General features: G+C 42.1%; 1 protein-coding gene across 1 annotated transcript in view; it reads left to right on the top strand.

Moving 5' to 3' along the window:
* The window catches only part of LOC112067953 (protein spire homolog 1-like), a 93,794-nt gene that overhangs the window by 18,873 nt on the left and 62,480 nt on the right, over positions 1 to 12,441 (top strand). Inside the window, 1 exon segment of the mRNA XM_070437312.1 lies at positions 9,565 to 9,801. Coding sequence (XP_070293413.1) covers positions 9,565 to 9,801 — 237 coding nt within the window.

The following is a 12,441-nucleotide window of genomic DNA, read 5'->3' as shown; positions in this document are numbered from 1 at the left end:
TGTGTGTGTGTGTGTGTGTGTGTGTGTGTGTGTGTGTGGACAATTTAGTTCAGAAACATTGGTCGTGATTGGATCACACCACTTCCCCATCACTAACGTGATTCAATCTCGACTATGCTGCTGTATGACACTGACCTATATGAAACCTGTGTTGTTGTAGCACAATTTACAACCATGAAGACAGACAGAGACAACTGAGCCACTTTTCCTTGGTCCAGACACTGAGAGTGCAATGGAGGTACAGTAGAACCACATAAATGTAGCAGATGATAAGTAGGTATCCCACAGTGCAGTGATGTCACCCTCCATGAGAACTAAAATAAAGTTGCTTTTGGCTAGCTAGCAMATAGCACGCTGCTTTGTGTGTAGATTAGTGTTAGTCATGGGTTCACTTCCCTGGTATTCAGTACAGGGGTAGAACACGTCACATAATGGGGAAACAACCCCTGTGTGACTCCTGAAGAATGCTAGTCTTCTTGGGAACACTACTGTTGACGCCTCCAGCGTTGGTAAACCTTTCTGGTCTTGTGATCTTGCTACTCTTACTGCGTCTTACTGCTGGGCTATGTTTCATACTTTCATTATGTCCCAGGCAGGCTCGTCCTCCTCGGTTATAGTTCAACTGTTCAGGGAGGGGGATTTTTTAAGAGTAAGCCTTTGAAGTTTGGAGGAGGACGATTATGACAGTTAACATAGTAATAACTTGTCAGACAGCATGGTGTTTAATGTAAACAAGAACTCTATTGGAAATAGTCTGGCTGGACTGATTAACTACACGATCAAAGGAAAAGCTGTCTTCTCTGATCAGCTTCTGAATAGTATAATTGAATAGTATAATTGAATATAATTGCATTTTTGTTCCAAAAAATATGAACATTCCCATTCATTCCATCCTGAAAATAGTTTGATGGGTTTAGTTTAATGTGTGTTAAAGTGGGTGTGTGGTTGCACGCCGGGGATCAGGGGGTGTGTCGGCTGAACCCTCAGGCGGAGCTGAACGTCAGTCATATGATTCAGAGGTCATGGGGTTGAGCACAACGTCTCTCCTCTTGCCTTCTTTCAAATCACCGCTTTGACTCTAAAGCAAGGCCCTCTACTTGACCTATAAACTCTGTTATGAAATGATCATGAAAACTATTCTAAAACGCTTATCTGGTGATATTAAAGAACATCAAAGGGTTTCCTGCCTTCCCTCRTCTGCTATCAATCCCTTCTCTTTTTTGTTGTTGATACAATTAGTCATTAAGTTTTTTCCCAGTTTTCATATTTCATATTTCAAGTTATTACACATTTCAGGATTTACAATTTCAGATTGCTTCATACAGTTACATGTACATACATTTAGATAGGTCAGAGGGTCAGGTACATTCAAGGTCATGGACATTTTGACATTGTTCAAAGGCAGTGCTTCTCACTCCTGGTCCCGGGGACCCAAAGGGGTGCACATTCCCACTACCCACCACCTATACACCCACTCCCAATGAGAAGCTTGATGGCCCCAGGCCCAGAACCTAGAAACACAGCTCAAAGGTATATAGACAGGTATGGTCACAGATTCTCAGCAGGGCCAGGCCAGCCACACACAATGGAGGCAAATCAGATATTTAAAAATAAACAATAACAATAAAAGCAACATCAATCCATTGTTGACTGCCTCAAACCAAGTTCAGACATTAGGGGTGAAGTCATTCATCAATTATGTATTGAATAGATTGATTTCTTGCAAAGGAGATACTTATCAGTTGCACAACTGAATGCATTCATCCGAAATGTGTCTTCCCCTCTCTGAATCAGAGAGGCGCGGGGGGCTTCCCTAATCAACGTCCACGTCATCGGCGCCCGGGGAGTAGTTGTTGTTTGAGGGTTAACTGCCTTGTTCAAGGGCAGAATATAATATTTTTCCACCTTGCCGGCTCGAGGATTCGATCCAAGTTCTCTATCCAATGACAACCGTATAAAACGATCACATTGTGAGAGATGGAGGCAGGTCTTCTGATGTTGTTCAAAGACTCCATTGTTTAGGCAGCCCCCTCCATGTGAGGTTGTGTGCTTTTTATTAAATCTTATTTCAGAAAGTCTGGAAGATGGCTCTCCCTAATTTCTCTCCCTAAGGAAGAAGATACATTTTTTATGTAAGGTAAGCGTTCAGTTATTGGGTTAAAACTATTGTAATTAAGAGGAGAGGGGAGGGGTGGAGAGTAGATGAGATGAGATGAGAGGAGAGAAGAGAAGAACAGAGGAGAACAGAAGAGAACAGAGGAGAGGAGAGCTAACTAGATGACATAATCCCAACCGTAATCAGCCGAGGTAGCAGTTCAGTTCAGAGCTCTGCAGGTGGCTGMAAGTTTTTCTGTGTCTGACGTCACCTGCAGTGTTTCTGCTGTCTTTACAAAAGTAGTGCACTACATAGGGAATAGTGTGCTATTTGGGACACATCCTACTGTCTCTCTGTAACATTTAAGCAAATAAAGGTGGACAAAATAACACACATGGATCAGATATAGGTGTTGAAGCATTTTTACAATGTGTCACATTATGTGATGATGGAAAGTTTTAGTATTACTGTTGATACACTACATGGCCAAAAGTATATGGACACCCCTTCAAATGAGGGGATTCAGTTATTTTAGCCACACCCGTTGCTGACAGGTGTATAAAATCGAGCACACAGCCATGCAATCTCCATATACAGACATTGGCAGTAGAATGGGCCGTACTGAAGAGCTCAGTGACTTTCACCGTGGCACCGTCATAAGATGCCACTTTTCCAACATGCGCCGTTCAACTGTAAGTGCTGTTATTGTGAAGTGGAAACTGACAGAATGGGACCGCCGAGTGCTGAAGCGCGTAGCACGTAAAAATTATCTGTCCTCGGTTGCAACACTCACTAACAAGTTCCAAACTGCCTCTGGAAGCAACYTCAGCACAAMAACTGTTTGTGGGGAGCTTCATGAAATGGATTTCCATGGCCAAGCAGCTACACACAAGCCTAAGATCACCATGCGCAATGCTAAGCTCCATATTAATGCCCATGATTTTGGAATGAGATGTTCGACGAGCAGGTGTCCACATACTTTTGGCCATGTAGTGTATCTCTTGGAACCCAGAACCCAATATTATGTGCTCTGGCTAGGTACTATGTTAGATTTTTTGTAACATTCTATTAGGAGAGACTACTGTTGATGGWATGTAAACACCGCTCAGACCAGAAACGCATGGTCTGACAGTGGTTTCCTGTTAGGTTGCTGCCAGCCAAAGGACTTCATGTTTACTGGGGCTGCTGTGCAGTCTGATTTATTTCCTGTGACAGGACTAATGAGGAGGTATAATTGCAAACTCTTCATTCCCCAAATTGTAATTTTCTCCAATCGTTTAATTATCTAAAACCTAGCGCTGATTCAAACTAATAGCAAAGGCTACTACACATGGTCAGCATCTGAAATGGCACCCTATAGTGCACTACTCTCTACCACTCTCTGGCAAAAAGTAGTGCCAGAGCGTAGGGATTGGAAGTAAGGTGCCATTTCATATTTTCACTTGGTCACACACCCCTGTAGTGTAGGACTAGGGTTGCAAAAGTAGTAAACTACCGGTAATTACCAAAGTTACTGGAATCTTCGGTATCTTGTTTTTGGTATATCTTTCGTACCAAAGTTACCAGTTTGACACAAATATTTATAACAAAAATATATAGTCATTGTAAAATAAACAAGTGTTAAAAAAAATGTAAAAGGATATTCCATGCTGAAACTCTCATATTAAACACCAATGGTATTCACTAAGTTGATAGCTTATATTTAGAATAATGTTTTACAGCTTTGTCATTCTATTTTTTTTATCTTAAAATCATCTTATTTGATTATTTTATATTTTACATGTGATACTTCTGTTATTTTTAATAAAAATTGTAATTTAATTTGTTATTTATTTTTTTAGCAAATATTTTCTTACTTCCTTTTTAAAAAATGCTGCATTTTTGGTTAAGGGCTTGTTTGTAGTAAGCATTTCACGTGTTGTATTCGGCACATGTGGCAAATAAAATGTCATTTGATTTGAGAAGGCCACACAGAGGGCCTTTGACAGAGTCAAAGACTCCAACCACCCCAGTCATAGACTGTTCTCTCTGCTACCGCACGGCAAGCGCTACCGGAGCGCTAAGTCTAGGTCCAAGAGGCTTCTAAACAGCTTCTACCCCCAAGCCATAAGACTCCTGAACATCTAATCAAATGGATACCCAGACTGTTTGCATTGCCCCCCCCCCCCCCTTCTACGCTGCTGCTACTCTCTGTTATTATCACTTTAATAACTCTACCTTCATGTACATATTACCTTGACTAACCTGTGCCCCCTACATTGACTCTGTACCGCTACCCCCTGTATATAGCCTCGCTATTGTTATTTTACTGCTGCTCTTTAATTATTTCTTACCTTTATTTCTTACCTTTTTTTTGTATTTTCTTAAAACTGAATTGTTGGTTAATGGCTTGTAAGTAAGCATTTCACTGTAAGGTCTACACCTGTTGTATTCGGCGCATGTGACAAATACAATTTGATTTGATATAATTACAGATGCCTGTGATAATCTGAAGTACCCAAAATGGCCACTAGATGTCTTGTGATATATTACATAAAATCCTTGAAAGTTACCAATATTCTGGWATTTTACTGGTAAATTTGGAAAGTTTCCAGTAATATAACCTCCAGTGAAGGCTGCTGAGGGGAGATCGGCTCATAATAATGGCCGGAAACGGAGCAAATGGAATGTATTTGATACCATTCCACCTATTCCGCTCCAGTGATTACCACGAGCCTGTCCTCCCCAATTAAGTTGCCACCAACCTGTCATACCCTCCTTTTGCAACCTATGAAGGACTCCTTCCCAGCTTTCCTTGTTGTGAGGCAAACTTAGTGACCTATCATAGCCTTCTGAGAGAGGGCAGTGGAACTGTCATCCGTGTCCCAAATAACATCACATTTAGGGCACTACATAGGAAATAGGGTGCCATTTGGGATGCAAAGTTAATTCTCAGAGGCCAGTGGAGCAGAGACAAGCTGAGAACAACCTATCCTGAGGAGAGTGTTTTTACTCACTCAGTCTCCTGTCAGAACCCTGGGCTTGATATGGGAAGACAAGGTTAAATGTTCCTCTCCCAATTGGAGTGGTTTGTTAAGCCTTCAGTTATTCATTGTTTATACCTGAGGTCTTGTACTATGAAATGTGATCTTGAATGTATTAAGTCCCACTGACCATGACCACTCCATGGTTTAATGATTTATATTGTTGTTTTTTTATTACCATTTTCATTATTTTATTTCACTTAGTCCTGCGTGTTGGAGCTCGAAGCCTTTCAATGTACCCTGCGATCACACCTGCAACCCTGTGACTATTAAACACTCTGAATCTGAATCTGAAGACACCTTGACACAATATGCTAGTTTACACAGGTAAACTGAAGCCAGGCGTTATGGCACTGGGTTATGTAAAATAAAAATCCATTGTCCCACAGAAATCATTGTAGCCCTCCTCAAGAATCAAAAGTAAGAGATGGAATAGTATTTGGACCTGAATGTAAAACATATTAGTGTCTTTGTATGAGGCTGAATGATGCTGAGCCAGCAGTCTTATGACTATGGAAGATGGAAGATTAGTATTTGTGGTTGTTGATGCACAAGAGTGGCCATGTTGACAWAACTGCTAGCCTCAAACAGTCACATTGCTACTGAAAAGGTACATATTTCATATAGGCCGAGCAGGTTTCTGTTTAAAATTGACAATAATTATCTATTCAATTCTAGTCACAATCATTGGTATTCATTCACCTTCAGGTTGTGTAAAGGAAACAGGTTGAGCCCATTGCAGAAGTCTAGGCAGAGGCTTGAGGGAGAAGTCTCCATGGTCAAAAAAGGTGTTAAAGGGGCAGTGCAGTTAAAAATGGGATTTTCTATTTTTTATTATATTTCCACACTAGGTTGAAATAACACTGAAATTGTGAAAAATTATTATAATGCCTTTTCGTGTAGGAGCATTTCAAGGGCCAAAAGAGGGTCAGGGAAATAAATTATAAACACACACAGTGATATAAATGACATACAGTGATTTGAAAATAAATGACAAAGACTGCATAGGGGCTTTAATGACAGAAAGCTGCACAGAGGCATCCTAACACAGTGACTGTTCTATCTATCTGGTCTATTTAAAACCTCTAACCTTGGTAGGGTGTGGTACGTTAAGATATTCATGTTGACCTCAGGAGGGTGTGGTACTGGTATGGTATTTACAGGGAAAGACTGGATTGTGTGTAAAGAAAACATGTATGCGTGTGACAGAACCATTCCCTGCTCCGTGATCAGCTCACTCTCTCTTTCTCGTCATCTCTGTGACAGTCATGTGAGGAACGCAGGCAGTCTGTTTGATGTTGTTTTACCTGCTCATGGCTACGCTTCACTGCACAGTTAAAATCCCCAATCTCTTGACACCCACTCCTTCCTCCCTCCTCCCCATTCCTTCCTCCTTCCATTCCTTCACTTAGTTTAGTCCCAAGTCTGTGAAGAAAGGAGAGTGTGATGAATCATTAGAACGGTCATGTTTGTGTTGGCTTTCCTCCTGACTGAGGGAATAAATAGCACTTATTGATGTTAAAACCACCCTGTCTCCTACCTACTTAAACCATGCTATAGCTATCAATTAACAAGCTGCTCAGATCCTGGGGTTGTCTATGTAGAGCTGGAATCGATCAAATCTGCACAGTCAATGTTTAGGCATCTACCTACAATTTAGGCTACCTCCCATGCATACGTCTTTTTCTGAAAACCGGAAGGATTTATCTGTGAGTCATTATTGTCCATGCTCTTGAACATTCCCTACATGTTTATTAGGTGCATCCTTCTTATGAGGGATTCTTCTCAGTGTTCTGATTCCTTTGTTCTGTCTTTGCTCTTCAGACTGGATGCAATGCATAGTTCATACTTTGACCTTCGACTAGCAAGGAACAATATCAAACACACCTCAACAATAAAGGCTTGAAGTTCCTCTTGCCTTACCTTGGCTTGCCTAGTGTCTGTGGGGCCTATCAAAGCTAGGTTCACTTTGGTTTGTTCTACAATGCAGTCTGGATGAAAGCTGCTTAGACAAGAGTTTATAGGCGGACTTTAGTATTTTGGATTTGAGAGTGACTGGTCTCATGGCATAGGGGAGAAATGGTGTTGTTGTTTGGCTCTTGTGTGGCATGTACCAGCAGAGAGTGGAGAGGGAGGTGGGGTGTAACATCAGAGGGGAGGTAGGGAAGAGCAGGGCAGGGTGGGGTGTAGCTAGACAAAGAGGMCTTATCCTCGTCAGGGTGCAGAGGTCCCCAGGTTCCCACTGAGCCAGGGTAGTGTTCTGTGTTCTAGAAGAGGTCAGGACAGATCCACTCACATGAATCCTCCTGGATGACTATTGATCTGAACAGGGTCCTGTGACCTTGCCCATGAAGTCTGATCTACAAAAACACACCAAACTCCTCCCTCTTTTCTCTTACTTTCTTGCTCTCTATTTCTCTCTCTTCCTTTCTCTCACTTCATTTTCTTTCCTTGTCTCTCCCTCCCTATTTCTATCTATCTTTAATCCCCTATAATGACAAAGCGAAAACAGTTTTTTTGACATTTTTCCAAATGTCCCTCCATCGCTTTTACTCTCTCCTCTCCTCCCCTTTCTCTTAACTTTCTCTATCTATCCTTCACTCGCTCTCTCTCTCTCTCTCCCCCTCTTTCTCTTTTTCTCTCTCTCCTTTCTCACTGTTCATCAGCAGCATTCAGGTTTGCAGTGTAATCCGGTGTGATTTCTCAGTCTTTTGTCTCGGGCTTGGCACACTAGGCCATATCTGGCCTCATTCTCCATGATCTGCCATTCAGAGGCCAGATTCACCTGATTAACAAAGGGAAGCCGCTTCACTGCATTCACTGGGACTGCTAACATCTTTCTCACACACCTACTAGATTTGGACTTAAGCAGTGCTTAATTTGTACATCGGGAGGTCCAGGAACAAAAAGTGAGCGTGAGAGAGGGGTGACATGGGGAGCTCTGAGGAACACATGAGAAAAAAAATCACCTTTATAATAAAGCATTGCGATGCATATCATCACATTTGCGTAGTGACATAGAGCAGTAGAGTCGAGGCACTTACAGAAGTTGCACACATGGGATTTGTTTTGTGGCCTATGGTCCCTCACATTGTTGGCCTTTTATAAACGCATTTCATGCAATTCTATGTCATTTTACATGACTGGGGACTTTGGTATAATATTTTTTAATGCCACGTTCAAAACATCTGGGAACTCGGAACTGGGTCAGACTTCAGTGCGTTCAAGACATTTGGGAAATCGGGGAAAAAACGAGCACTACTGGGAAAATTTGTTTTGAATGGTCATCCTACTCAGAATTCCAAGTGGGGAACTGGCCTCCTTCTAGACTTCCTAGTTTCCTACCTGAAGATCACTGACGTCATGATTCGACCTCTTTTTTTCCCCCGAGTCACATTTGTCTTGAAAGCACCCTAATACTGAACAAACGATCGAAATGACAGGTTACTTTGAAACTGACAAACTGAGAATCTGAYATGAATAAAAACAACCCTCTCTTGAATCCATCAATAGCCTAGGCCTAGATGTGTGCAGACACATATTGTATACTATAATATGAGGAAGAAATMATAGTCCTAAACATGCTTCCCAGTTTCACTGACCCACCCAATGATGCGCAGCTCACTTGCTGGTGATGACCTATGTGCTCGTGCCAAAAGCCTCTCTCTCTTGTTTTACTTTGAATTTGGAAAGTATTCAGACCCCTTTACTTTTTCCACATTTTGTTATGTAACAGCCTTACTCTAAAATGGATTAAATAAAAAAAAATCTTCATCAATCTACACACAATACCCCATAATGACAAAGCGAATACAGGAATTTTGACATTTTTGCAAATGTATTAAAATAAAAAACAGAAATACCTTATTTACATAAGTATTCAGACCCTTTGCTATGAGACTCGAAATTGAGCTCAGGTGCATCCTATTTCCAATGATCATCCTTGTGATGTTTCTGTAACTTGATTGGAGTCTACCTGTGGTAAATTCAATTGATTGGGCAGATTTGGAAAGTCACACACCTGTCTATATAAGGTCCCACAGTTGACAGTGCATGTCAGAGCAAAAACCAAGCCATAAGGTTGAAGGAATTGTCCGTAGAGCTCCGAGACAGGATTGTGTTGAAGCACAGATCTGGGGAAGGTTACCAAAAAATGCTAGTTGGGAGACTAGTTGGGATCGAGGGAAGGATGGAACGGAGCAAAGTACAGAGAGATCCTTGATGAAAACCTGCTCCAGACCGCTCAGGACCTCAGACTGGCGGCGAAGGTTCACCTTCCAACAGGACAACGAACCTAAGCACACAGCCAAGACATTTTAGAATAAGGCTGTAACATAACAAAATGTGGAAAAAGTGAAGGGGTCTGAATACTTTCCGAAGGCACAGTATATGGATGGCAATATAATGATACCCAGTGTGTGTTGTTGCTTGTGTCCTGTCCTTCAGGTGATTGAGTCTCTGGGCATCATGATCTACAAGGCGTTGGACTACGGACTGAAGGAGAGCGAGGAGCGGGAGCTGAGCCCACCCCTGGAGCAGCTCATAGACCTCATGACCAACATGGGCGAGGCCGAGAGAGACGCCTGCCCTGACGAAGGTTACGAGGCCACCGAGGAAGAGGAGGAGGCCGAAGACGATCCCATCAACATCTGTAATGTCCGTGGCTACAGGGACATCCTGAAGGTAGGCAGCTGTTGATTGGGGGAGGYTYGTYGTTGATGATTAAAAGCCAAAATGTCACTACATGGGTGAATGACAGGGTTAATAAGGAAATAGTAGGMTTTCTGCTGTCAAGCCATCAAGTGCAGTCAACTACAAAATGGTGGTGATCAGGTCAGGGTCATGGTACTGGAGCCTGCAGTTGTTGTATATGTGTCTTTCCTCCAGTAGTGTTGAGAGTATCATCTATACTAGATCCACCCACCATGTCCAGTAGTGTTGAGATTATTATCTATACTAGATCCACCACCATGTCCAGTAGTGTTGAGATCTATTATCTATACTAGATCCACCCACCATGTCCAGTGTAGTTGAGAGTATCATCATATACTAGATCCACTCACCATGTCCAGTAGTGTTGAGATTATTATCTATACTAGATCCACTCACCATGTCCAGTAGTGTTGAGATTATTATCTTATACTAGATCCACCCACCATGTCCAGTAGTGTTGAGAGTATCATCTATACTAGATCCACTCACCATGTCCAGTAGTGTTGAGAGTATTATCTATACTAGATCCACTCACCATGTCCAGTAGTGTTGAGAGTATTTATCTATACTAGAGCCACTCACCATGTCCAGTAGTGTTGAGATTATTATCTATACTAGATCCACACAGCATGTCCAGTAGTGTTGAGAGAACAGACATCATACTAGATCCACCACCAGTAGTGGTTGAGAGAACAGACATCATACTAGACTAATCCAACCAGCATGTCCAGTAGTGTTGAGAGAACAGACATCATACTAGAATCCACCCAGATGTCCAGTAGTGTGAGAGAACAGACATCATACTAGATCACCCAGCATGTACAGTAGTATTGGAGAGAACAGACATCACACTAGATCCACCCAGCATGTTCAGTAGTGTTTGAGAACAGACATATACTAGATCCACCCAGCATGTCCAGTAGTGTTGAGAGGAACAGACATCATACTAGATCACCCGGTAGTGTTGAGAGAACAAACATCATACTAGATCCACCCAGCATGTCCAGTAGTGTTGAGAGAACAGACATCATACTAGATCCAACCAGTGAGTCCTTAGATGCCCCAATGGTGTTTACATAACAATAGCAGTGGCAGGAGGACTTTTTTTTTTATGAGCATGTCCTTATTTCTATTAGAGCATATTGGATGACTGCCATTCATATTCCATTCTTCCAGTTCAATTTAACATCGATAGGTTTAGGCTACTACATGATACTTGAATTTTCCATATACCCATCATGCGGTTGCTACAACCTAGCCTATGAATGAAAGTTTACAACGTAGGTGCACATAGGTCGAGAGACAAATTTGAGGTGACAGAAAGTGACACCTTGCACTCTCTTGCCCGCATCTAGATGATCTAGGGTGTAATCATTAGTCCAATAGTTTTAAAAGAGAGTTTCTGTTGGACAAGTGATGTATGTTTATCCCCGTTTCATTCCATTTAAGAAACATTTTCGGAATGAATACACCACTGATCAAACGTAAACACAGTTCACTTTCATAGCAGCCACGTTGTGTTCCTTCTCGCATCTATGCGTTTTCCTCCTCTCACCTTTTTCCTTCACTTGTGGACTTCAATGCATAACACATCAGCTGTAGGAGACCAGATAAAAACACTTTCCAAGCCAAACCATATCATAACCACTACACACAGCCTACATTGGTGTCACCATATTAGCTAAAGTAACATCCTAGTCAACATAGCTAATAGAACTAACGCATTAGTAAACCCGCTACAGTCATGCAGTAACGTTACAGTGTACAGTCAGTCAGTAAGTAGTTACACCGGCGGGCCCTGGTGACAATAAWTTAGTGAAAACAAAAGCWTACCTTCACTTGGAAGAGTTCCAGTGTTGTGTTGGATAGTCATAGCCAGCTAGCTAACATAGGACCCCTCTGTTTGAGCAGGGTGTTTGAGCAGGCTAAACTAGCTAGCTGCATTTTCTAGCTGTGAGTGAAACTGACAGTGAAAAAAAATGAAGAAATCACTCTCTCTTTTGCTTCTCCTTAATTTTTAGCGTATGCTTTCAGTACTAGATTCATTATCTGGTGAGAACCATGAGCCACCTAGATTTTGTATTGAAGTCYCTGTAACCAGAGGAGGACAGAAGCTAGCTGTCCTCCGGCTACACATGGTGCTACCCTACAGAGTGCCGCTGAGGCTACTGTAGACTTTCATTGCAAAATAGTGTTTTAATCAATTATTTGGTGACATATGAATATATTTAGTATCGTTTTATCTAAAAAGGAGAACTTTTTAAATGTAATTATTTATTATTTTTTAAATGAAATTCACTGAGGAGGATGGTCCTCCCCTTCCTTCTCTGAGGAGCCTCGACTGAACTATAGTCTTCAGCCTTCCATCCGACCCGACACGAGGACAGACATGACAGTGGTGAAATAATGATTCTAGAGACAGGGCCCAGGGGATGGAACCAGGTCTCCATAGCGACCGCTTGTAAGGTTATCTGAGGCTGTGGACATCTGAGCTGCCTYGGTGACAGTGTCGCTGTTGTCTTGCCAGCCCTAGTGCCTGATGGCTAGATGCCTCCTCTAATAGCTGTCATCCTCTCTATCCTCCAGTCCACCCCTTGTCTCTCTCTCTCT

This window comes from Salvelinus sp. IW2-2015, linkage group LG35 (assembly GCF_002910315.2).
Source record: "Salvelinus sp. IW2-2015 linkage group LG35, ASM291031v2, whole genome shotgun sequence".
NCBI classification, from domain to species: domain Eukaryota; kingdom Metazoa; phylum Chordata; class Actinopteri; order Salmoniformes; family Salmonidae; genus Salvelinus; species Salvelinus sp. IW2-2015.
This window is presented reverse-complemented; position numbering and strand designations above follow the sequence as displayed.